The sequence below is a fragment of the Bombus bifarius genome, unplaced genomic scaffold (assembly GCF_011952205.1).
Source record: "Bombus bifarius isolate JDL3187 unplaced genomic scaffold, Bbif_JDL3187 scf7180000010271, whole genome shotgun sequence".
Lineage (NCBI taxonomy): Eukaryota > Metazoa > Arthropoda > Insecta > Hymenoptera > Apidae > Bombus > Bombus bifarius.
The window spans coordinates 3,437,723-3,465,148 of NW_022885586.1; the positions used below are offsets into that span (position 1 = coordinate 3,437,723).

Here is a 27,426-nt window from a genome sequence, read left to right on the forward strand (position 1 = left end):
ATACTGAATCGATAACGTCGCATGTGACACCAAAATGATAAGGAACTCATCCGATCCCCCCAAAATCGTGCGACTTGAAAAAGTATTACCGTCAATGTAATTGCACGTCTATTCGCGTCTAAGCTGTCCATCGTTAATACACATTCGTATTTCGCTATCTACGAATGCTGATAACGTATCGTACGAGCGAACAATTAATAACGTGTTCGCAATTGATGTTTGCCACGACTGTTAGGTAATATGTCGTTACAATTTCGTTAATAAAAAGATCATTCTAAGATTTATTTCACAACGATGAAACTTCGTAATAGAGAAGATTGCTGAAACAATTCTAATTTACTGTCGTAAGATGTGAGAAAATCCACTCGTCTGATTTTTCGATTCGCCTGTAAGATGGCGTAAAACTCGTAGTTCGATCTTCGAAGAGAGACGTCGATAGCCAGAACGAATACGGAAAAGAAGGAAAGAAAAGGTTGCTTCGGCTGGAAAGCCGAAGAGTAGTCGTGCAAGGAGTCGAAGAGGGGCGCCGAATCTAAACCCGATAACGAACCAGCTGGTGGCAGTGCCGTCGGACGACGTTTACGTGGAAGTACGGCCTTCGCGAAAATTCATTTCTCTATCCAATCACTGTCGAATGATTCTAACGAAGAAATTTGAAAAACGATAGAGACAGTGTCACAAAATCAGAAATTGTTAAAACGATTACCTGTGATTCTTGTTATCGGTAATTGGTGATCCATCGATTTTTGGTGATTCCTGATCGAAACAAGGCAAAGCAAAGGGAACAGAGAAGAAGAAGAAGAAGAAGAAGAAGAAGAAGAAGAAGAGGAAGAAGAAGAAGAAGAGAAAAAACAAAAACAGAAACATGCCTTGACCGCACCTCAGGTGACACCAGGATGTATTGTATAGTCGAAAGAATATCACTGTGCTTGTAGCGCGTATAACTTTTGATTGGACGACAAATGTCGTAGGTATTCTTATCTGTGCTGAGGTGTGTGCGTGTGTGAGTGAAATCGTGTGTGGCTGTGGGTGCTGCTCTCCTCGATTGTATCTGACCTGACCCAGGTGAGCACCTGGACCAACAAAGATGACTACGAGGGAGTTATACGTGAAGGTACGAACCAGTTCAGATTCTCAGGCCATCGCAGGTACACGAATCCAGTTCTACGATGGCAACTGGTTTAGTAGCATTGTGACAAGCTTGTCTGTTGACATTTACAATTACCTTTTCATGAAATCTCTCGTAAAGCCTGGCGAGAATATCTCTTCCATTATAGAACAGTACAAGAGGTAGAATTTTAACTTGAGTTTGTGAATCGAATAAATAAGTTCCAATAATGACAAATAAAAATGTATATTATCGTGTAAATGATCGTGAGTCTAGTAATTCTTTGAAAACAACAGAGAGATGTTTGGATCATTGTCGAATTACAAAACGAATTTTCGTCTCCGACATCCCCTGAATATTTCCATAGTTATTGCTGGCGTATCTAGTTTTATAATATTGTGCAAACTGCATTTGCGTATTCTCTTTAAAATTCCGAATGGAAGAGTCCGTTCTGCAGAGAAGCAGAGGAGGTCTTTCGGTAAATATGTTGGAGTAGATCTCATGTAAACGTATGCGAAATTTTCCCTGGGAGTTATTCAGTGTTTTAAAACACTCGGATGCTTCTATTCCTTCTTCCGATTTCCTGATAAAAATTTTAAAATATAGCTGCTCGATTTCGGATGAATATCTGGCTCAAAAAAAGATTGATCGATCTTATCTGTCTGCCTGATGTTACTCTCGTTTCATTTTATACGAATTTAAGTGCATGGAAATGCGTTATCGATTACGTTTTTGAAGTTCGGAAAAGTTCGAAGCGCGTCGTTAAAACCTGAAACGAAGCAAGGAAGATTGAATATTATTTTGTAAAATCGAACGAAACTTTCTTCTTTTCTATCGCCGATGCATATCGTGCATGGTTAATTGTTTGAGAAAATTGTGGTATAGACAATATATTGTTGCAATTAGTTGGGAAGTATCCATTATCGATTCGATCGACGATGTCTTTCTCAAACTTAACTACTACTTTCACAAAAGGTGTCTATTCCTTTCAATTTTTATAGCAGTAATTTGCACTCTTTCGAACTATGCATGACCTTCTCAATATGACATTTCAAATTATAGTTACACGTATCTCATCGATCTCGCTTGTACAAAAAAGTGATTCGATACTCTATGATTTAAACGATACGACAACGACAGGTACGTGAATTATAATTCTGGTTTATAACAGAAAGTAGTGGAGAACGAGGGACGAACAAGTCTAAAATCCAGAAGTTCTTTTTAAAACAAAAATCAATAATTGTCGTATGGACGCTCGGAGGCTCAAGACCTAAATTTCGCTTTAAAACCAGTGATTACGACTAGGTTGTCGACCACGATAACATTTGTTGTATACAAACGAAGCGTTTCTTGACAAGATATTATTGCGTCGAAGCATTAGCTATGTCCCTGACTAAGTATCGCTCGTAGATAGACTAAGTATCGTCTCTCGTTGTATTATAATCGTTAATAATAATCGTTATAATAATTAGGCAAATTGTCTATACAAAAATCAGGTAAACTAAAATATTAAAAAGTAAGACTCTGCTCGCATTTAATTATAACTTACCCACGAGGAAATATCTGTTAACCATGCAGAAATGAAAACTGGGATACGGTGTTCTGAATTAGCTGATAATTACTTGGGTCTTACTATGCGTGAGAATGTTACGTACAAATTGCACAGTGAACGTAAGGGAACGATACTGTGAGAATACTTAGTCGACGAGAACAGAGAGTTTAGTCCAGCCCGAACCTGCCCCTTTAAGGTCGTGCCGTGGCTCTCCATCTTGGCTGATTTATTGCCTTGGTCAAGTGAACTGCGGGGGTTGTCCGAGGTCGTATCGCAATTTTCGTCCAAGTTGCCTGCAATGATATTTGCTTTTTAATAGCGCTAACTACAAATAGTAAGAGAAACGTGGCTAAAATATACCCGCAACCGTTAATGGACATTACATCTGTAGATACTGGTAAAGTCAGGGACACCTATTGCTCAGTACAGAACGCGCGTATTGATTTAGTCATCTTATGGATGGTCTTTGAGTTTTACGATTTATAAACGCGAACAGAGAATAATATATCGCGTACGAACACAGCTTAACTCTTAAAGGCCACGAATTTATTAATACGAATTTTTGTTTTCTTATTGTCAGCCTATAATGATATCGTACATGTGTTTCAAAAATTGCAAAATTCGAACTAGTTTCTCAGGGAAAAGCTCTTTGGGAACTTACGAAACAATTATTTATTAACACGTAATGCTGGCAAAGAAAGAAACAGACTCCAGGAAACAATGTCCAAATATTATTTTTATATTTTTTCATTCTCAGTTTGAAATGCTTCTTCGACGGTTTTCATGTTCTTTTAACATAGGATTAAGTTATTTCCTGACGTGATCGTAATATTAATTTGTAATTACCGCGTACGATGATCGTTCCACGCTTCTTCTAGTGTCAAATAATAACGAAACATCTAATTCCACTGGTTCGATTTTGTTAATTTCTTGATTTAGAGAAGATGCTTCCAGGTAAATTTTCTTACGATGACCTTTAAGGGTTAAAATGTTTCCTGGCGCGAAACTCTTGTAACAATTAATTACGCAATAGCAAGTGCTTAACGTTTTGCGAACTAGTTTCGACACGTTTGAACGTAACAGGCGAACTCATAATGAAATAGAATGTCGTCTAGGTACGATGCTAGCCGGTTTGAGACACAAGGAAATAATGAAATTATATTATGCAATAAATTGAAACACGAACCGTAGTCTCGATCGCACCTTTACATTTAAAGGTAAGCTAACCCCATTCGAGACTGTTGCTCGCACGATCAGTTCGAGGAACGTGATCGCTAAGACTTCTCTTACGAACGGGCAGTTCCCTTTCTCTCGGAACAGAAAAGCAAAGCGTCTTGGAATAGGTCGTTCTCCTTGCTTCTTCGTGGCCCGTCACAAGGAGGCGCACAAGGAGTCACTATCGTGGACATTATGCTTCGCGTGATTTTATCCGAAAGGTCAAGGAAGATTTCTTTGAGACTCGTCATCCCACGATGACCAATGTGTTAATCCGGGTATAACGGTTTCGTAGAAATATTTTCGTCATTCTGCCCTTCTAATTCTTCCACGCTCGTAAATTGATCTCCGGTGCCTTGAAAAATACGTGTACAATACGAAGAACGCATTTTTGTAGACTTTCATTGTCTCGTGACGACAGCACCGTGATACAGCAATTTAGTCGAGAACAAAACTGTCGCTTGGTTAAATACGGTGTTTCGATCGCCCTTTTGTGCAACCTCCGTGAAAAACGGAGGATTCCTTATAGCAGTCTCTCACGAAGGCATCCCGCTTCGCGATCTTACTCAACACTGAAAGTATGAACTCACATTCTCACGCTCGTAAACTTCGCTCGATGAACATTGTGCATTTAGATTTGCATTTGCAGTTACAGTTTATATGCTGTCCTTTAAATTATAGCGGCTCGAGAAAGCGTTTGAATAGTTGTAGAAACTCCCTCTCTCTTTCTCTTATCATTCTATTACATATACAGGTATAATATAGGACATTTTTAAAGCTTTGTTAGCACTCTCTTCTTTATTATCGAAGTTAGTAATACCAAATATGAATTGGTTCCAAGTTTTACAAATGACATCACGGTAGCTGTATCTCTTTCTAGCGTTATCGAAATTTGAAACGTTTTATACAACGCATAATAGATTCAGAAATGTTTCTATAGTTCCTACAAATGCTCAAATACTTTCGCGACTCGACTTATATCTATCTTCTGCATAGTTGAGATCGATAACGCATCGAACATGATCAAACGATATGATAGAGGCCGCAATCAAGAAATACGTACTCGGTATGAAAGGCACGTTTATCTTTAGCCGATTGAAAGGGAAACTGTTGGGTGTACAGGGTGCATGTGACACGGTAACTCGCCACCGGTGTTAACGGTGCCAATTTCGACGCACGTGGTAAAAATCATACGTGGGCGGGAAACTTGACCTGGTTATTCTCGATAACGGAGAACCTTTCTCAGGAACAACGATGCCGAGCTACGGCGATCGATCTCTCGACGACAAACACGACGTCAAGCGGTTTCTAGGTGTAGCATGATGCTCTCTAAATGTACTTCGGATTTGCTGCTGAAAGCGTAACAACGTTAAGCCTTGGCAACACAGTCGCGAATAACATTTTGCGATAAATGTTAAAGTTCACATCTGCGTAAATCGTCAACAATAACAGAAGCAGGAGAAAAGATAGCAGACAGCGAGGAACGTTAACAATGATCGCAATTGTTATTTGTTACGTATTGAACAAACGAACAAGTGCGAAGATAAATTATTTCCCACGTCGGACGTACATAAAAGAATATGACAGGCAATTTCAAACGTATCTACATTACCGGAGTATATTTACGCCACTTGTGTTACGTTATTACGTTAGGGTCTTAATTTTCAAGAGAAAGGTTTCCGCAATCCTTAGCTTTCATTTTGATCAATAAGCGAGCAGAACAATCGGAGATACGCGTGCAGGGGATCCCCACGCATTTTAAAGCTCGCCAAGTTGTATTCTCTTGTTAGGCGAATACGTACGAGTCGTGAAATCTGGATGTATTTTGTGGGAGGAATCAGTGTCAAAATGATTCATTCTGGAGTGGTTTCACGGTTGTAGATAAGATTATAACATGTATCTTCCCCTTCCTATGTTTACGTGAATATTAAAAATAAAATTAGATGTTCGTGGAATAACGTCATCGTGATGACGTCATAAAATTGTTATCGCGAGGTCGTTATTGTCAAGAAATGAATTTTCTAATTGTATCTTATGCCGACGAGAAAGTTGATAAATTCCCTGGTACGCGTTACATACTATATAAAGATACGTTGTTACGTTTCATTCGTTTTTCATAATAATAATGATGATAATAATCGATAATATTGAAGTTATCGAACGTAGTAAAAAATTACGTAGTTTGAACATTGAAACGAGTCGTGAGTAGAACGCGACAGAAGCCGTAGATCGGTGGTCTGTTGGCGAAGCTCAAACACAACATGCGAGTGGACTGCGTTCATGTAGATACCAGAACTTCCCCTATATTTCTGCGTTACTATGTTGCACTGCGTCAGAAATATCTTCGAAATTATCTCTTCAGCTGGTCGAGGAGCACAACGATATTATTGAAAATTTTTTCTTCGGGAATTTCGCATTCGATGAAAGTTATGGTTAGGATAGACCCGAAATATTCATGAATGGGAAGCAGAGATTTACGTACCTAATTACTAGTTACGCAACTTACGAAAGCCGTGAGAGAAGTCGAGGTTGAGAGAACAGCAATTAATTTGAAAGGAAGAGGGGAAAGTCGGATATTCTCATCTTCGAACTTAGCGATTGTCGCGCTTAGATTGAATCGCGCGCGGTTCGCTCTCATTCTGACCACCTTTTCAATTAACAAGCCGCGTGGGAACCCGGCAGGATTTTACTTTTTATATAGCTTTCCGTGAGTAAGACTTAACAGAGTAATCGTTATTTGGTACGTAACGTAGAAAGCATGAGAACTACGTATAATACTTCTTTGGTATACTTTGACGAACGAAGTGAACCATCAAACGTTCATCGTAAGAGAAAGGGTAGGATTTGCTGGAATTAGAACAATAGAATATTCTACGAGTCATCGACCACTTACTTTCCGAAAAGTAAGCACGATCGAATAAGTACGAATCGAATGTACGGAGAAACGTTGAAATCGTGAAGAGAATTTGTCTGCTACTTTGCTGTTCGTTATCGTCGAAATATTTCGTAATACTTTTCTTTCGATGATTTCGATGGGATTCGAATTTAGGAAATACATATTTCGTTGAATTTTTTTCCATTCAAATTTATCGATGTGTCACAAATTACGTTTGCTGGAAAGGTGGAATTCGTAATTGCACAATCTGAAATTGCAAAGTCAGCAATCAACTAACCTCGAAACGCGAAGATACAATAACTACACTTAGAGTAACGTGGCGTTAGTAATCATTGCTGAATTATAGTGCATAGTTTACAACTGAACGTCTAAACACGGTGATGTTCAAAATTTCGAGGTTAATTGTTCCGTTAATAATCCCGCGAAGGGAGAAGTATTCCATATTGCGAGAAAGTTGTAATTATTGGTTTAATAATTGTAGTGATAGCATACCGAGGTATGAAGTTACTTTTAATTAAAATATCGACGCCGTTGAAAATGAAATTTGTGTATGTGCCACGGATATCTACATATATTCTTCTTGATTCTTTCTCGGTATCTTTCGAACGATGTCTTGCATAATAGTTGAGTTATGAGAGTTCATGGTTAATTTTCATTTCTTCCTAGCCATAGCTGTCTCATATACGCGTGTCACTATTCTGTTTAAAGGCAGAGCACGCATAAACACTTTACTGTTTTCAATCGTTTTAACCGGTTTTCGAATATCAAAACGCGACAGCGTAAATACAACGACGTTTAGAGAAGACAGCAAACTATACCGTTGCACGATATTTCTTCAGCTCACGTAATTCGTCTTTTGTCTGTACACCGTGCTCGATAACAGTACATTTTGGTATTTCGTGTCTCATTTGTATGATAGCGAGACAAGCTGAAGAACCATTTCCTTGATACCGTTACGAATCTTTTTATCTTCCAAGGAGAATTACGTTCGACAGTGTTGGTTTTTATCTTTGAAGTGCCTTTTCCTTTGTTGAAAAAGTCCCTTTAGAATTGATAATTTTGTAATTAGAAAATATTACGTTCAAAGGTGTTTGTTACATCTTTGAAATATCTTCTCCCTTTTTGGAAAAGTTGCTTCAGGGTCGATGATTTTGTAATTAGGAAAAATGATACTCAACAGTGTTCGTTTCGTTCTGGAAGAAGGAAATATCTTTCCCCTTTTTGGGGGGAACGTTTCTCCAGAAATCGATAATTTTATAGTCACTGTATTTTCAAACACGTTACGGAAAAACGTGTCGCGGTAAAAGAGTAATAACGGTTCTAATGCGATAACCAATCTCGATTTGGCGCAGTTGGCGTCGTAATCGATATGCTGTATTGCCGACCTCATTTTCATACGTACTTCTCGTAAAAAGGAAAAGCAGGTCATCTTTTTAAAAGAAGGAAAATTAGACGCCGAGTAATTAACTCGTACGAGCTCGTTCGCGTAGTTGAAAAACTTCTTGCTTGGGCTCGTATCTCAAGGCGATATTTCACCGTTGAATCGCGAAGCTTAACTTTTAAAACAATAATGATAGCGCGAAGTACTTTTCAACGTTATATCGCTAACATAAATTCACCATCATAACAAACTGTAAAGTACTTATTATATTGACGCAAAGGTGCTTAATAGAAATAGTGATATTGAAAAGGAATCCGTGTTTCGTTGGAGTTAAAGTTATGGTAGAATTAGGTTCGTTCTATTATTGCTGTACAACGTTGCATCCGTAGATTTGCCATCGTAACGAACTGTATTGTACCATGTCGATTCACAGATGCTTGATAAAAATAAAAATAGACGTATTGAAGAGGAATATGTGTTTTCAGGGTGGTAAGGTATGGGTGCCGCACCCAGAAAAGGTTTGGGAAGGCGCGGTGCTTCTGGAAGATTACAAATTAAAACAGGGAACCTTGAAGGTTAATACGGACGATTCCAATCAGACGAAGGTCTTGGAGATCAAATCAGATTCCGATTTACCACCGTTAAGAAATCCTGATATACTTATAGGGGAGAATAACTTGACATCGTTGTCGTTTCTTCACGAGCCAGCTGTTCTGTATAATCTACAGATTCGTTTTCAACGACACTGTATTTACACTTATTGCGGCATCGTTTTGGTTGCGTTTAACCCATACAATGAACTTCCAATTTATGGCAACGACACGATATGGGCGTACAGGGGTCAGGCGATGGGCGATTTGGAACCTCATATATTCGCCGTCGCTGAAGAAGCGTACACCAAGCTGGAAAGGTTGAAAGCTTCTTTACTCTGTCACAAATTACTTAACCCTTTGAGTGTTCGCTAAAGGTACCAATAACTTAAAAGCCTAATACCGAGCGAGAAGCGTACAAAGAATACAAAATACACTCACATCTTTGGACTTTTAATTTAATGTAAGAAGATGGCAGAGGATAAACAATGAAATGATAAACCTATTTAGATTTTTCTGATTTTAATGCCAATAGGTGAAAAATATGTAAATGCCTCGAATCGAGAAAAGTAAAATATTTAAAAATAACTGACAAATGACAGGAGATCTTTTAAAAAGCAAGAATATTTCTAATGTTAAGACGGTCGATGATTTTGAAATGTTCAGGAGGATAGAATCTTAAATTACCTGTATGGTGTTGAGAAGAAGCGTTGTCTGTACGGATTAAACACTCAGAGGGTTAAAGGTTATACAAGCAGGTGATGGTTAGAGTTTTTAAATGTTGCATAATAAACGTAGGGAAGGTCACGACCAATCTATTATCGTTTCTGGAGAATCCGGTGCTGGAAAAACTGTCTCTGCAAAATATACGATGCGATATTTCGCTACCGTCGGTGGTTCAACGACCGAGACGCAGGTCGAGAAGAAAGTCCTTGCCTCTCTACCGATCATGGAAGCTATCGGTAATGCAAAGACAACGAGAAACGATAATTCCTCGAGATTCGGGAAGTTTATCGAGATTCAATTTAACAAACACTACCACATCACCGGGGCCAGTATGAGAACTTATCTTCTGGAAAAGTCAAGAGTCGTGTTTCAGGTATTATTAATTAGTACACCTCTCGCGTTCGTTTCTTTACAAATGAGCCGGTTAGTTAAACGAATGATTTTCTAGACATACGAGGAAAGGAATTATCATATATTTTATCAAATGTGCGCAGCCGCAGCGCGTCTACCTCATTTGCATTTGAGCCACCAGAGTAAGTTTCACTATCTAAATCAAGGAAATGATCCCTTGATAGATGGCGTGGATGACTTGATGTGTTTCGATGAGACGATAAGCGCGCTCACCATGCTTGGATTCTCGTCCAAGCAGCAGGACGACATGCTTCGTATTTTAGCAGCTATTATGCATTTGGGAAACGTGAATATAGGGAATGCCGATAACCAAAATTCGAGCAATGAAAACGACACCGAAACCAGTTACATTCATGTAAATATCATGATTTTACCTTAACGGAGATCCACTCTGCTTACATTTGGTTAAAATGTTCTATCTGGCACTTTCTCGTTTTTCAAGACACGGCGAAATATTCGAAATTTATCCCGTGTATTCTAGCTTCCAAGCATAGTTACGTTGTACAGGCTGTTACGAGATAACGATTAAACATTTTCTGCGAAGCGAAGAAAAACAAAGACGGCACAAAGAAAATGATAATTTTTCGTTGATAGAAAAGATTCCGTTTTCTTCGGTTTCGAAATAGATAGGACATTTCAATCAAAGAGAACTTTACTGACATTCGATGTACCTTGTTGCAACCTTTTTAGTCGTCAGACAAACATCTATTGATGATGTGCGAGCTGTTGGGCACCGACGTAAACGCGATGAGAAAATGGCTGTGCCATAGAAAAATCGTGTCGATGAGGGAAGTATTCTTGAAACCAATGAACGTGGAACAAGCGATTGGCGCTAGAGACGCACTGGCCAAACATATTTACGCGGAATTGTTCAACTGGATCGTAGCTGGCATCAATAACTCCTTGCATTCTCAAAACAAACCCCAGTGTTTCATCGGTGTCCTGGATATCTACGGTTTCGAGACGTTCGAGGTCAATTCTTTCGAACAGTTTTGCATAAATTACGCGAACGAGAAGCTTCAGCAACAATTCAATCAGCACGTTTTCAAGTTAGAGCAGGAGGAGTATTTTAAGGAGGAGATCGAATGGACTTTCATAGACTTCTATGACAATCAACCTTGTATCGATCTCATCGAAACGAAACTGGGTATTCTCGATTTGTTGGACGAGGAATGTAGGGTTGGTGATACTTTTCGTTCTTCTTCCAAAAACTCATCCGCTAAAACGTACAATACTCAAATGACCATTTCATGCAGATGCCGAAAGGTTCGGATAGTTCATGGGCGGATAAACTTTACTCGAAATGTGGAAAATCGAAACACTTCGAAAAACCACGATTCGGAACTTCTGCCTTCTTGATTCACCACTTTGCCGACCGGGTGCAATACGAAACGACTGGATTTTTAGAAAAAAACAGAGACACCGTTATCGAGGAACAGGTTGACGTACTGCGAAACGGAGACGTATGTAAAATTCACGTAACTCGGTGCTTTGGATTATGGTTCCAGTAGATGCATGTTCTAACTAACCAAATGTTGGAAAGTACACTTATAAAAATATAAATATTACAAATGCATCCACTGTGGCCATAGCCTTATGCGTAGATCGCTATGCAGAAAATTTTCATACTGTTTATTGTTTCAGAATAAGTTATTGAAGAAATTATTCAGCGAAGAGGATCCGAAACTTATGGTACCATCGAACGTGAGACTGAAAGTATCGGCTCAAAAGCCAGCATTAAATTCGCCTAAGCAGAATAAGAAAACGGTAATTTGATGCTGCAGAGTTTTTGCTGTAATTCTCTGTTGGTGATTTTGGTCGATAAATGTTTGTTGTTGTACAAAATCTGTAGGTAGGTTCGCAATTTCGCGACTCCTTGAATATGTTGATGTCTACATTAAACGCAACTACACCGCATTACGTGCGCTGTATCAAACCAAACGATACCAAGGAAGCATTTGAATACAACCCAATTCGTGCGATGCAGCAATTACGGGCTTGCGGTGTCCTAGAGACGATTAGAATATCCGCCGCTGGATTTCCCAGTCAAAGAACATACAACGAATTCTTTCTCAGGTACAGGAGCCTCTGTAAATTCAAGGATATTCGACGCGACGACCTCAAAGAAACCTGTCGACGAATATTGGGCAGGTCAGTTACGTTCACTTTCCATTATCGTCCCACTTTCTTTCTCCTTCTATAATAAATTTATAATATAAAATAAATCTCCTATTAGGATATTCAGAAAACGTGTAACATTTTTGATCAGTCGATTAATTCTACCAATAGAATATTTTATATGTATATTTATTATGTCCTTTTACCGACAACTTAACAAATACTAATTGGACACCAAATGTAGCAGTTAAAAAAATTAATCTGTCATTGGAAATGTATATTTCTATGATGACACAATGCATTCAAATTTTTGCTAACTTTCGCTGTGAACTTTCCAAACTACTAAAATACAATAAGCTCATCTTTTCTAACACAATCGAGAGTTACCGAAAGTAATGGTACATCTATTGCTCAATAATGCGTTAATTCCACAAAAATAGAATATAAAACAACTTGAATTTCCTTAGGTATATCAAAGACGAAGATAAATTTAAATTCGGCAAGACGAAGGTTCTTTTTCGTGCTGGTCAAGTAGCTTATCTAGAAAAGCTACGAGCGGAACGACAGCGAGATGCTTGTGTTATGATCCAAAAAACGGTGCGCGGTCTGATATGCCGTAGTAGGTATAAGAAGATTCGATGTGCTGTGCTTGGTCTTCAAAGATACGGAAGAGGATACATCGCTAGGCAGAAAGCTCAGGCTGTGAGGGAAGAAAGGGCCGCGACGAAAATTCAAGCTCGTGTCAAAGGTTGGCTGAAGAGGCGTCGATATCTCCAGATAAAACGCACAATTCTCGGTATTCAGACGTACGGCAGGGGAAAACTGGCGCGGCAGAAATACGAACGAATGAAGGACAATGCGGCAGCGATTGTAATTCAGAGATTCGCCAGGGGTTACCTTGTTCGAATGGCGTGCAAGAAAAAATTAAGAGATATTATAACCGTTCAGTCTTGCATCAGAAGGCATATGGCGAGGAAAGAGTTTAAGAGATTGAAAGCTGAAGCGAGAAGCGTGGAACACGTAAAATCTCTGAACAAGGGATTAGAGAAGAAGATAATGACCCTGCAGCAAAAGATCACCGAGCTTGTATGTTTTAACAACATTATTATTTACAAGTTTAGGCATATATGAATAATATTGGTGTTAAAGGTGTTGAATGTTGGAACACTGTTTGGTTTCTAGATGAAAGAGAATCAGGTATTGAAGAACGTTCAGAACGAGGTGATAGACTTGAAACACAAATTAGAAGGACTGAAATCCGTAGACGCGGAGAATAAGAAATTAAATGCTATACTAATAGAGAAAGCGAAAGAATTAGAAAAGATTCAGGATATCGTGAAAGCTGAAAGAGATGAAAAAATGGATATTTTACAGGTAAATTGTTGAAAATGTTCGGTTAAGTTGTGTATAGGGGATTGAATATCGTATATTTTATTTAGGACAAGGAAAGAAATACACAAGAGAAAGAACAAGAAAATATGGAGCTTCTGGGTGAAATCGAAAAGTTGCGAAAGGAACTTTCGGTAGCTAATGAAAAGTTGAAGAACAACCAACGCGGTGCTGAAGAGAACTTGAAGTACCGTTTAGAACAGGAAAAAGATCTTCTCCTGCTGGACCAGGACCAGGATCGTGGCGCCTATCAGAAATTATTGAAAGAGTATCACGAGTTAGAGCAACGTACAGAAATGTTAGAACAGAAACTCGCTATGCATGCTCCTGCACACTCGCGTTCTCTTAGCAATGCTTCCAGCAGTAGCGGGCAAATCGTGTCTACGGAACTTCCACAAGATGACCAGAATATCGTAAAATCATCTTTTATATATCTTTATCTAGATTTAATTCATTTCTGTGATATATAGTTTAATATTTCGTTTAATTCCGTTTAAATAAGGATTTGGGTTACGGTTCGGTAAGATCGACTGCTTCTTCCTCGACTCCTTACTCACGGCTGGAAACGATTGACTGGAATCAGCAAAGGTCAGATAGTCCACCCGATGGAGAGGTCCAATCAAATAAATCACCTGCCGAAACGAATGGTCCGACACACGCGCCAGTAGATATTGGATTAGTGTTGAAGCTTCAACAGAAATTAAAGGATGTTGAGAAAGAGAAGGGAAGATTAATCAGAATGGTGGAAGATTTAGAACGTGATAGTCCCGAAGAAACTTCGAGGATGCAAGATACATTTAGGGTAATTTTACGTGCTTAGCAGTTCGATCTATCGAAGCGATAAGTTAGTAATACGCAATGATGATATTAGAATTAATACCTATTTCTGGATTTTATAGCTTCAAGAATTGGAAATGGAAAATGCTCAATTAAAGAAAGATTTAGGTACTTTAAGAAAAAGCGTTTCCTCGACAGGCCTAACTGGTGCCCAGCAGAATCTCATGGGTAATTTGTTAATTTACATGGCTAAGGAATTTTTCCATTGTTTGCTTTATCGTGTACTATAATCGAATGTCGCTTTCTTCATATGTCTCTGTTTAGTCTAGTTTTAATATATTATACCTTTATGTTTTATTTTTTTGCTGTGCCATTAACCAAAGCTTAGTATATAAGATATGCAAATATTGCACCCTCATAGATCTTTATTTTGCTTCTTGCAATCCTTTATCTGCTTGATGTATGCACGTTGACGTTAATAAAACACATTCTCCCGCCTCTAATACCCAATAACCATAGTTCATATCATGCCGTTCCCTGATGTGACTATTTATAACGTTGAAAGCAATAAACGATTAAAAAGAAAATTTGTTTTTCTTTCGCACTTTCTCTTTGTTTTTACATCATATAATCTGCTTGTGAAATAAAAGGGATGATATAAATGGATAAATGAGGAGTGCGATAAATAATTTCCATTTTAGGACAATTTGATGCGCTTCAAGAAGAGCTTGAGAGAAGACGAGAAGAATGCATTCAACTGCATAGCGTGTTGGCAGATAATACACGAAGAATGAAGAGCTTAGGCTCGAATTATGGCCGTGATGTGGACATTATAAACGAAGACGGCGAATTAGTACTCGCCTTCGAAACACAGAAAAAGATCAACAGGTATTTTGAGATTTCTCGAATTTTGTAATCTTGTTTTTGACGAAAGAGAAATGTTAAACCGTATCTAATCGTGTTTTGTCGTTTGTGCATGCATTTCAATTTTCAGTAGACTTAAGACAAAGCGAAAGGCCTCAAGAGAGTGAGTTGAGCAGATAATTTGCCGCGATTAATCAGCGATCTTTATCAGAAATCAACGAAATTTATCGAATGTCATTCATTATCAAATATCTCATACATCTACCTATCTAGCGCTAGTTCCTTCAGTTTTTTTCGATTGAACAATTTTATTGAAAGTAATAGGTGAATCGACATTTTGTGTTTTCATTTAAAGGCAATTAGAAGACGAGCTTCAAATGAAGGAGAAAGGGTGGCGGGCACAGAGGGATGAATGGCGAGCGGAAATCGATAGGTTACAGGAGGAAATTGAGAAGCAGCAGAAGTTACTATCCGTGAATTTGAGCAAATCGCCGCAGACCCAGACTGAGGCATATATGCAACACGAAATTGCCAGGCTAACGTCTGAAAATTTGGTAAAGTTAATTTTAGTTGTCGCATCAAATAAAGTTTTAACATAACATTTATTAATAACGATAATTTGGACGTAGGAATTGCAAGAAAAATACGATAAAATAGCAGAAGAATGCAGGAAGTTTAAGAGGCAATGCAAGATACTTGCGAAACGTCTGAGGGATGCAGGCTGTGAGTACACATTACTAAGCAAACTGTGTAAATTTTCTTGTTTTTAAACGATATAAAAGGAATGGTCGCGTAGTAAAAATGATTGGAAAGTAGTATTAAAATTGTGTAATATTTAAATGCTTTCTAAGATGAGGGAGACGATACTAAGGAACATAAGGACCGCCCTCATATGTCAAGGGGCGCCGGTGAGTGCGTGGTCCAATGTTCATTTCCATTGCACTTCACATATACCATAATTCACCATAATTCGTATAAATTAGTATCTATGGTAACATTACATCATCTGCCATGTGAATTTTAAAACCTCGCATATTACTATGGGAGACTCAAAATTGTCATAATTTTATTATTACAATAATTATATACAATTATTGTTATAATCTATTATCGTATTTTCAAACTTATTTCATTTCATGCCATTCTTCATTCTATTTACTTTTTCGGCTTTTTTTGTTTACATCTTCGATTTATCTATTTGTTTTTTCAGTTTTATTAATTTATTTCCATCCGATTTCGTAAAACTAAAAATTATAAAATGAAATTAAAATTCTTTTTTATAGTGCCAGATACTGCAGAATCTGTAAGCGATTCTGCGATAATGTCTTCCAATAGTCAGTCGGGAGATAATGGAAGTAATTTGCCAGTTATCCGGAAGAAAGAAAGAGATTATGAGGGCATGTTCGAGTTTAGAAAAGAAGATATCAACATAATAATACGTCATCTCGTTTTCGGTAAATTTAGATAACTTCATTTATGTTACATAATTTGGATGATGCCAGTATCTTTTGAACTGTTATAATTCTTTTTCTAGAGTTAAAACCTAGAATCGCGGTGACATTACTTCCTGGTCTGCCAGCTTATATTCTTTTTATGTGTATAAGGCATACAGACTGTGTAAACGACGATGAAAAAGTGAGATTGTTATTAACGGCATATCTCAATGCTGTGAAACGTGTAGTCAAGAAACGCGAGGACTTTGATTGTAGCGTACTCTGGTTCAGCAACACCTTGAGATTGTTGCATAATATGAAACAGTATTCGGGAGACAAACCTTTTCAAATCGAAAACACACCAAGACAAAATGAGCAATGTCTTAGAAATTTCGATTTAAGCGAGTATCGCCTTGTATTGAGCAACGTGGCGCTTTGGATTTTCAATAATATCGTAACGAATCTTAAAGAAAGGATTCAAGCTCTGACTGTCCCCGCTCTTCTCGAACACGAAGCTATATCAGGCTTGAATTCTAACAAACTCGGTCGACCACGATCATCCTCTATGGGAGAGGAGCCAGAATCAACTCAACAAAAGCTTAATAAACTTCTCGATGAACTTACTTTAGTGTATAAAACTCTTCAATATCATGGTGTTGATCCTGAGATTGTCGTGCAACTTTTCAAACAACTGTTTTACTTCATGTGCGCTAGTGCTCTGAATAACTTGCTTCTCAGGAATGAGCTTTGTCACTGGACGAAGGGCATGCAAATAAGGTTCGTGAAGGTTTGCTAGGATTATTTAATGTGATTACTTAATCTTAACATTATGCTGTCTTTAGATATAATTTAAGCCATTTGGAACAATGGGGACGAGATCGAAGATTAGAAGCAGCATCCGAAGTGCTTCAGCCAATTGTACAAGCAGCACAGCTTTTGCAAGCTCGTAAAACAGATGAAGACGTAAATTCTGTGTGCGAAATGTGCAACAAATTAACCGCGAATCAAATAGTGAAAATTCTAAATTTGTATACACCAGCTGACGACTTTGAAACGCGCGTGCCAGTTTCGTTCATCAAGAAGGTACAGGAAAAATTGAGTGAACGTGGTGAGAACAACGAACAGGTAAGTCTAAATTTTGCTACACCTATCTATTATTGGGTCGGCTATGTTAATAAAGAAGTAATTAATGGATAATCAATCTTCTTTTTCAGCTGTTAATGGATCTTATGTATTCATACACAGTAAGATTACCATTCAATCCATCGGATATTCGACTAGAGGATATCGAAATACCAGAAGTACTTCATTTACCCATGCTCAAAAAGGTGTAATCATAGGAAAGGAAAAACTTAGAGGCCCTGCTGTGCATATAATTTTTAGTTGAGTAACAGTCTAATGAATAATCGAATTCGTATAGTCTATTTATTAAAAAAAAAAAAAAAAAAAAAACAGAAAAGAAGGAAACAAAAGAAAGAAAGGAAGAATTAGATTACTTTCATAAAATTAGATAACGCATCGAGGGGGGTCATCGACATTACATTTTATATATTTTTTTTTACTCGTGTAATTTGTATTTTATAAAACATCATTCCTATTCTTCCGCGTAAAAGTGTCAATTTAACAAATTCGTTCTGACAAAAATTTTCGTTATTAATGTATAGCGATTGTACGTCAAGACTTAAGGAGGATGGTGTTGATATAAGGCTCTGCTGGAACTTGCGATTTAAACATCTGAATTGAGTGAAGACATTGGACGTACGTTAAATAAGAATAAGTGAGATATAAGAATGCAATTATATACGATGAAACGAAGTGCCGAATTCTGTATCGTATGGTACAGAAATGTTGTTATGGAGATTAAAGATGTTTAAGAAGTGCGTTGTTTCTTGGTGTTGTTAGTCTATCAAAAGTTGTTATGGCAAAATATTGCAACTCCAAGCATGAACTTTATGTATGTAATAAATCTATTGGAGATGCACTTATTGTGTAAAAACAGAAAGAAAAGAGATATGTGTTATGCTGGGATAGATTGTATATTTTGTGATAAGAGAAAGACTATCTGTCTATCCCCATAGACCGAAGGCTGAAGATATCGGAGAAAAAGAAAGAAGATAGAGGTATACAATGTTGTTATAATATAATTTATAAATGTACAAGCGATCGTATTTTGTGCCATTTTATTAGTAGAATGTTACCAAATTGTTTCTTACGTTGATCGATCTGCATTTACGTTTATGCTTTATGAAATAATTTTGGAAACAAAATTCCCACAACCCGGATTATACAGGAAAAAATATCTGTCTACACGATTATACCTTGACTCGATGTGACAAATTTATTTGTTCCTACGAAGAAAATAAAAAAGAATCGTTGATGGAATCATATACCCCACTTATTCAATACACTGCACATATTAGTAGCAAAAATACATATTTAAACAAAAAAATTAAATTCTGGTGAAAGTAAAATCATTTATTTATTCTGTATCACAATGCTGTCGCATAAATTATCATTATTACTCGATGACAGGAAGTAAACTAAGTTAAATACAATTATTATTCATTAAAATGTGAATGAAGCTGGAAGAAGCAAAAATAAGGTGAAACGTTAAAAAATTCCAATAATGCAAGTATCGAAGTAAAAAATACGCAACTTCCTTAGGCAACATCGCCGGCATCGTTTGGTGAACGTATGTCATCAATTTTAAGTATCATTTTGACCAACTGTGTAGCCAATACAATTTGTTGGGTTTTGCTCGTCAATGTTTCGATGACGTTTTGGACTTTCATATCTGAAAGAAAATGAATAATTATTTATTCTTAACTATTACAACGAAAGATGAAAGTGCAATTATTCGATACGTACCGAAAGTACCACGGTTTAGGCAATCTACACCAAACGTAGGGTTATTTTCAGCCAATTGTGCTGCTTTAATGTTAGCTAAAGCATTTACAGGCGAAAGGCCAGAATTTTCGGCAAGTGCCATAGGTACGGCTTCCAGCGCTTCGGCAAATGCACGGAAAGCATATTGTTCCAAGGTGCTGATCTTGTTGGCTTTTTCAGCACAAGCAAGGGCACAAGAAATTTCAGGGGCACCTCCCCCATACAAGATTTTTTCATTCTTGATTACATTACGAACTGTACATAGCGCATCATGGATAGCTCGTTTCGCTTCTTCAATGATCTAAAAATTGGAATAATTCATAAATTTGCATGTTCTTGCACAAAATAAATAAAAAAAGAAATATGTAAAATTGTAGCATCAGAAGAAAAATTCAAATTAAACTGATTTAAATTGAATTAAATTAGATAAAATATATCTTTTAATGCTTTATTCTTGCAAGGTGTCTGGTCAGTTAGATATATTTGAATACCGCTGAAATTCTCCTTGCTTTTATTTCTCTTATAAAAACTTTAAATATTGCTTACCATCTTGTTCCCTCCACGGATGAAAATAGTAACTGCTCGAGAATTCTTGCATTCTTCGATAACAAGCATTCGATCTTTGGTAGTACCAAATGTTAATTCTCTTACAACACCAGCGTGGCCGAGTTTTTCCGGTGTCAATTCTTCGAAACGAGGAACAATACGACCACCTGTAGCAATAGCTATTAGCTGAAACAAATTTGATACTGTTTTTTACTAATGCTTTTTTACAGTTTTTTATAAAGTTAACAAGAAGGAAAAGAATCAGACCTTCAGATCTCATGATCTATTGGTCATTAGAGCTACAGCAAAAGAAAGTCAACTTATTAATTTAACTTTCACACTCTTCCATTGCGCTTTGTTGTCATTAGGCAAGTAAATTGATCATACAGTAATTAGAAGCAAAACTTACTTCAATTTCTGGGCCACCAACCCATCTGACCGCGGGTAATTCACTTTGAAGAAGGAGATGATTAGCTTCATCATCAAATCCCCATTGACAAATAGCAAGCGTGGCACCAGCATTTTTAACCCTCTTCACCATCTCGGTGAATTTTTCTTGTTCGTATTCACGCAACGCTCTATAATCATCGACTGAAGTGACATCCAACTTATGTTTAGTTTTTGGCTTAGGTGGCTCAAACGGACATGTCAAAATAGCTAATTTAACATCTTCTAATCTCTGTAACGTGATAAATGTATCTCTATTAACAATTTCATTGATTGATAAAATAATTTATTAAAAGAAACAATCCCTTCAGCTCTCATAATCTTTTGATCATTGAAGCCACTGCAAAGATCAGGTTATTAAATAGCTACTTAAACAGAAACTTTTACTTTTTCAGAAGTTAACAAAAGAGTAACCAAAGAAATAGTTTCAAGTCTCGACAATAAGTAAGCTAAAGAAATATCCTGAATCTTCACCCTTCTCTGTTTCAGTTTGTCATCATTAGGCAAAATAAAATATATCAAAAAGGAATCTAGTACACTAACTGACTTTACCTTAGGCATTTGAGGATGACTAAAGTCTTTGTCAATAACAACACCACGAACTAGGACAGTATCTTCCAATCTGCCTCCAACTTTCCCTTCTAGTTTTATCAATTCAAAGTTCACATCACGTGCAACAGGATCTAAAACTGCAAATACAGCATTTACAGCTATTTCTGCCATTTGTCTGTGACACTTGTTGATGCTAAAAAAGAATAAAGGTATTGCTTTGTCTTGCCCATATTAAATACAAATAATCAAAAAATGTCCTTCTTACATCTTTGAACCAAGACTGGTCATGGCAATCTTTATATAAGGTTCTAGGTTGTCAGGAGTACCCTCAAAATCATGAACAATTTTCTTTAAATGATCTGTTGCACATTTTGCTGCCATTTCAAAGCCATCTGCTATTCGAATTGGATGAATTCCTTTGTCTAACAGTTGCTCAGCTTGTTCCAAGAGAGCACCTGCTAAAACAACTACTCCAGTAGTACCATCTCCAATTTCATCATCTTGAGATTGAGACAACTGAACCATTAGCTTTGCAATTTCATGATCAACATCCATGTTTTTCAAGATTGTTGCCCCATCATTTGTTACTGTGACATCACCATCAGAGCTGACCATTAGTTTGTCAAGCCCCCTAGGTCCTAACGAGGTTCTCAAAATATTGGCTACATCACGGGCTGCCAAAATATGTGACTGCAATTAAACAATTACTTATTAAACATGTTATGTATATATTTTATGCAATATTTGTCAAGATAGTATTACAGCAATAAATTTTCTGGATTTCATTGGACTTATACAATAGTACTACTGATCTCCTTATATGGTCAAAGATCAATATCATTGTGTTTCATTCAACTTTCTAAATTGCATGAATATTACTTTAATGAAAAAAGAATGAAGAGATACAAATAATGTACAGACTACAATTTAAGATACAAGTATGTATATAATATTAGTTCAGATTATATCGTTTTAGTAGCAATGTTAGGATTAGCTGCCAAGCCCAAAACGTCGCCATTACCGTTTCACGTGGTCGGTCCTTTAACACAAGCTTTTAATTTATAAATCCAATGAAATCATGAAAACATATAAGAGAAAAATTATCACTATTTTACTAATTCTATAGAAGGATAGGAAAATTATTCAAAAAATGTAAGTTTACGTACCTTGATGGCATCAGTGCCGGTTAGACGTTTTTGCCTTTCCTGGTTACGAAGAATAATAAAAGGTCTACCATATTCATCAAAGGCCACAGTACCAGGTATTGCGGTCATTTTAATCGTCCAAGAACCTCGGACACTATGCTTAAAATAGTTTCAATGAGAAGAGCGTCGTCTGTTCTTACAAACTTACGTTCCTTCGTCGTCACTACACGACCATTTTGTTGCCCATAGCGGATATTGGTGAGTGCGTAGTGCCATCTATTCTCGAATATTCCGAGCTTGCTTTAGGTTAAGAATGGGAAAGGAGGGAATTTGAAAATGAAAACCACGGCTGCACAGAAGAAGAACTACAAATTTTCCTCTTAAACATTCATTAACAAATCGTATAAAAGAACTGTCTAGAAAAATTATTACTGCAACGCTTTACTCTAGGAAATGTACAAATTGCAGAAATTTTCCATCATTTGCTTAAATTATATATATATATTTATTATAATATATATCATATATATATATTATATATATAAATGAAACTTTTTGAAAATATTTTTAATATAGCCTTTTAGATATAGCCGTTTTTAGTAGAAAGAGTCTTAAAAAATTGTAAAAAAAAGGAGAGATAGAGGTTTTTTTATGGGGAATGACGAAATAATAAACGAGAAACAGGTTTAACTGTTTTGTATGCACCACAGTTTATTTCACATTAAACTATTATAACTCTGTATTATAATCTTGAACGTTACATATACATAGTTATACACATATAATTATTCTGGAAATAGTTCATCTGACAGAGGTACTTTGACTCCAGGCCGTAATGGCCATAGTCCCTCAATGAGTCGTACGTTCAAAGAAGTTTTCTATCCAAAATTTCCATGCTGGAAAGAACTTACTATCCTATGATATGTATCAGTTTTATTTATTAGTTTACTTTTACTTCTTTGGTTCCACGAATAGTATTAATCGAAAGACTAAACAAACTGTATAAACAGGAGGGAACGAAGTTGACAGTCATAAAGGGATTAAAACATATTGTAAAAGGTATCTTCTTAGCCGCTTGTTATAGTTTCCAATCAAACTAAGAGTTGCAAATTATTCACCTCGAGCAAAGTAATCAATTAACCCTTTTGAGATGTCGTACGCACGACGCATCGGAGGGTAGTTACATTATGTTATAGATATACGCTTGCGGAAAATATATGAATACTATATAAATATATAGCGTTTTGGTATACATATCGATCAAAGATAAAAATATAATTTCAGTAAGATATATCTCATAATAACATTCACATTTAAAACTTTCTTAATGGATTAGGCATTCACATAATATGTGTTAGAGTTCCCTTATACGATAAAAGATCAACGATGGAAGTATAATACCATATAACTAGAAATATGTTCTCTTTGTGTGTTTGGACTCTCGATGACTAGCACAGTAGCATAGAAACGAGGGGTCGTCCAGATTTCGCAACAGGTACTTTACGCATCAGAAAGTGTTTCACGACACTGTTTTAAAATAACACTGCGTCTCTCGTGATTACAATTGTAAAACATTTGCTTCATTCATATTTTTCATCTTCGTAACTATGTCGATAATTAACACGTCTCTTTTCTTATATATCTTTTAAAATCTCGACTCTGATTAATATCTAACATAACGATTTTCATATACATACATATATATATTGTTTTAATTATATTATATTTAATGTTAGGAGTTTAATAACACTTAACGAAGCGACCTCCGAGGTTTCAGTGTTCAATAGAGCGATTCCCGCGATCGATGCTTAATAGTTCGATTCTCACGATAAATATTTGATCGAGTGGCTACTACATTTAAATCAACATTTCTTTTAATTGTCTACATACATACGTATATCTCTAATAATTTGGAATATACGCTAGGTAAAGCAAAACTTCACTGCCTCAATTTTTTCTGGATCCGTGTCAATTTGAACGCTTTACTTTCAAATTTTACTGTATGACTTAATGGTAACGCATAAGTTACATTTGTTAAATACCGACGAAGATGTTCGAAAATTTCCAGAGTGAATGCTCCATACAATCGAGTAAATTCCTATCCATAAATGATTCATAATTAGACTTGGAACATTTATCTGATATCTTAATACTATTTCAATGCTCGATTCTTTCTCATGAAAAATAGTCCTTTATCGCTGATATATCAAGAACGTTTGATCTATGAGAACTTGAAAACCAGAAGAGTGAAAATATATTTTATTCTGTGCGCGTTTGAGAAATTCCAGTATATACCTTAACAGTAAATTTAGGAAATTTGATTCGGGGATCTCTTGAGATCTCACCGAAAGTAGTTTTTGTCGTGTACAGGGCAAAACAAGTAGAAAGTACTCTACTTTTCAAGAATTTCTAACAAATTTTTTAATCTAACAAAATTTTGTCAAAGTTAGATATTATATTTAGTGTACGCACTGTTCAAAGCTTTCCTAGCAGTTTCCCATTGCTATCGTCATTAAGATGTCAACTTAGTCTAATTCGAATATGTTTAATCAAAAACAAAAATGAGTAAAAATAAGACTAACAACGTAGTAGAAGAAAAGAAAATTTTCTCTTCCATCACACAGCCTCTACTCATCGTTCATCAGAAACTATCAACCTTTAAAGACACGCTGCCTAACTTTTCTCATGAATATATATATATATATATAGTATATTTTATAATCCTATAAGACGGACTATTCTGATATGTATCGTATTTGTCAGTCGTAATATTTGGAGGAAAATAATCAAAAAGCGCGTTTAATGATTTTTCTACTTCTTTGACCTAACAGGCAAAAGTATAAATAAAAACAATTTAGGGAATTTCGAAGTAATAGAGTTATCCTAAGTTCCTCAAAGTAATGAAAAGGGGTATTTGATTCATGTAGACATTTCTTCCATTCTCACCAATTTATGAGGAACGACGAAGCTCTTAGGCGAAGGGAACCCGTTTAAAAATTCGATTTCCCTGTCCAGTGATCCGCTTTTCACCAGAAGTGTACTGGACGATAGATTTTATCTGGTCCATCGCAACTGGTCCGATGCACACTAGAGGATCTTTGAAATACGAACAAACCTAATGGAAAAGATAACTTTCGTAATGACTTCTATTATTCGGAATTATTCCGATTTGATGTTATTTTTACCCGGAAATGCAAGTACCTTTCTTGGTGTTTGTCGATGACGTCTCTGAAGCTGACAACACAAACCGCGGCTGATATCGCATTCCCCAGACATATTACATTCTTCATCTGCGAGAATTAAGAATAGGATATTCTAAATTTAGAAGTTAAATATGATATAGTTCTTACGTAAGAGAGCCTGTTCCTTTGACGTAATCGTTTGTGAATTGACCTTTATCGATTATCTCTACATTCTTGTCACGTAAAAGACATTTACTGGTATTGACAGCAAACGCCCACATATGTTTATACGTACTATACAATTTATTTGAAGTTACTGGTGGCTGACACGAACGAGTTTCGCTGCCAGCAACCTCGGCACACAATAAACCAGTTTCACAGTCGTTATCGTTCCTGCAAAGTTCTCCCTGCTTCTGCCCCAATTCGAAAACGCAGTGGCCAATATCTAAAATTTACAGGCAACTTTGTACCTTCGACTATTGTCCTAAAGCTGTGTAATGAAAACACAAGAAATGAGAATTACCCCCATCGACGTTTACACAGATGAAAGACGGACAGCACTGGTCGTTAGCCGTGCACCTTCTTTCATAACATGGTACAACTTCTTCCAAAGAGTCATAAGAGTATCCGTAGCTGGTAGATAACGGACGCTTGAAATAAAACGTGGGACATTAATGTGTATTATTCGATATCATCGTCGAGAATAGAGCAGCTCATGTTTTTAACTAACGCGAATTAAATAAAATACGGAGAATTAGTAATTATATTTTTCGATCGCTGTTAAATTTGTTAAATCATTTAAATTTGTGGAAAAAGAATGAAACAACTATTGATATGTGCGATTTTTGCTATTATACAGTAAGGAGTAATTATAAAAACATTTGGATAACTTTTCTAACTTTGGGACAATTTCTTTAATTTTCTTTGTCGAAGATTCGCAATGAAATCTCTTTGATCTAGTTGATAGTTGCTAATGTTACTGTCCTTGTTTTAGAGAATTATATTGAAATATAAAATCCCTTGCACACGAATCGTATAATGTTCTATGGAAATAATATATCGATCGTATGCCGGTTGTACTGCGGCAAAGTTGCAACAATTGTCTACTGTATAAAGACGTCTCAATATTGAAGAAACTTACTTGTTCGAACTTCTTTCTTTCATACCTGATACAATCCTGTTTTGGGCATGTGGTCACCGTGACTACCATAGCCAAGATTCGATAACATTTCTGGGCTGAAACGATTAAAGAGACCGCCCCATGCCTCCACTTCAAGGTGCATCGTGCTCGTCAGAGCAACCATCATCAATGCGACACACGTGTACATTTTTGGTCTCGTGCAAGGACACTGCTGTTTGCACCCCTGAAATTTAAGTTGCTTTATATATTTATACTAGTTACTACTAGCAACTTTTTAAATCAAATTTAATACGTATCACGGAATAAAATAAAATTCAGTGAAATATAAGCGAACAAAGAAATATTTGTCCTTTCTATTACGAAATTAAACGAACTGTATTCCCTGTATTTACACAGTAGCTGTTGCGATATACGTTGTGATTAAATTAATATCGAAAGAAATGTCAAAAGTGGTAAAAATTTACAAACAAAGAACAATTCTGTTCTTTATTGAGTTTTTTAACGAGTATCGAACATTTTTTTGAGGATGATAAAGAATCCTTTGTAATAAAATTTTTAACATGTACCGACATTTTATTGGATAAGATAGAGAGAATTCTTTACAAAAATTTTTTTTTTTAAAGAAGACGAAATAACGTTCTTGAACAGGGTGAAAGAAAAAATGTTCCTCGATGGTCTTACAAATGGCGATTCAAAAATAAATTTCAACTTGAACTTACAATTTTTTTACTGCAGCTAACTTGCTGATGTTTCTACTTAGATGGGTCAACCTGGAAGGATCAGCTGCTTCTTCTTGGGATCAACAAGTCCTCAATGGAGCTTGCTGGAGGACTGAGTCGGAGCCGTGCTTGCATCGACAATCTATACTCCTACTCCCTTGTTCCGGTTTCCCTTGTACAAGCTCGTGCAAACATTCGCGCAAGCGCGACACCTGACTTTTTACGCACACGATCCAGGTACCGTTTTATTCATTCAGATTTTTACTTCGTATTTCCGTTATTGTTGATTTAGTTTCTTCCTCGAGAATAAGAAAGAACGAATGTTTTATAAATCTTTGCAAGTTACTT

The 27,426-nt window shown here is 36.5% G+C and overlaps 3 protein-coding genes across 8 annotated transcripts; 1 reads left to right on the forward strand and 2 right to left on the reverse strand.

Moving 5' to 3' along the window:
- Positions 1 to 506: 506 nt before the first annotated feature.
- Positions 507 to 18,842, forward strand: LOC117216581 (unconventional myosin-Va). Of its 6 annotated transcripts, XM_033463383.1 has the most exons (23): positions 508 to 885; positions 972 to 1,114; positions 8,638 to 9,062; positions 9,541 to 9,841; positions 9,917 to 10,234; positions 10,570 to 11,058; positions 11,136 to 11,342; positions 11,524 to 11,646; positions 11,732 to 12,030; positions 12,465 to 13,083; positions 13,180 to 13,371; positions 13,437 to 13,799; positions 13,889 to 14,188; positions 14,286 to 14,391; positions 14,865 to 15,051; positions 15,158 to 15,190; positions 15,383 to 15,581; positions 15,657 to 15,750; positions 15,879 to 15,935; positions 16,311 to 16,481; positions 16,562 to 17,237; positions 17,303 to 17,585; positions 17,675 to 18,842. In XM_033463383.1, the coding sequence occupies exons 2-23, from the start codon at positions 1,088 to 1,090 to the stop codon at positions 17,792 to 17,794; spliced, it is 5,589 nt and encodes a 1,862-aa protein (XP_033319274.1). In that variant the 5' UTR covers positions 508 to 885; positions 972 to 1,087; the 3' UTR covers positions 17,795 to 18,842. The 6 variants fall into 6 exon arrangements, with proteins under 6 accessions (XP_033319277.1, XP_033319274.1, XP_033319273.1 ...); XM_033463382.1 differs by having other exon boundaries at positions 508 to 1,114; XM_033463384.1 differs by having other exon boundaries at positions 508 to 1,114; positions 15,161 to 15,190.
- Positions 18,843 to 18,909: 67 nt separating this feature from the next.
- LOC117216584 (T-complex protein 1 subunit epsilon) lies at positions 18,910 to 22,314 on the reverse strand. Its single transcript, XM_033463390.1, has 7 exons — positions 22,058 to 22,314; positions 21,157 to 21,581; positions 20,892 to 21,084; positions 20,302 to 20,571; positions 19,893 to 20,078; positions 19,329 to 19,647; positions 18,910 to 19,254 (listed from the first exon to the last, which is right to left on the reverse strand). Exons 1-7 carry the CDS (start codon positions 22,163 to 22,165, stop codon positions 19,121 to 19,123), a joined length of 1,635 nt encoding a protein of 544 aa, XP_033319281.1. The 5' UTR covers positions 22,166 to 22,314; the 3' UTR covers positions 18,910 to 19,120.
- Positions 22,315 to 22,721: 407 nt separating this feature from the next.
- On the reverse strand, positions 22,722 to 27,236 carry LOC117216585 (prohormone-3). The gene is made up of 6 exons (XM_033463391.1): positions 27,079 to 27,236; positions 26,385 to 26,582; positions 25,742 to 25,868; positions 25,514 to 25,663; positions 25,238 to 25,326; positions 22,722 to 25,151 (listed from the first exon to the last, which is right to left on the reverse strand). Exons 2-6 carry the CDS (start codon positions 26,544 to 26,546, stop codon positions 25,008 to 25,010), a joined length of 672 nt encoding a protein of 223 aa, XP_033319282.1. The 5' UTR covers positions 26,547 to 26,582; positions 27,079 to 27,236; the 3' UTR covers positions 22,722 to 25,007.
- Between the last annotated feature and the right edge of the window lie 190 nt (positions 27,237 to 27,426).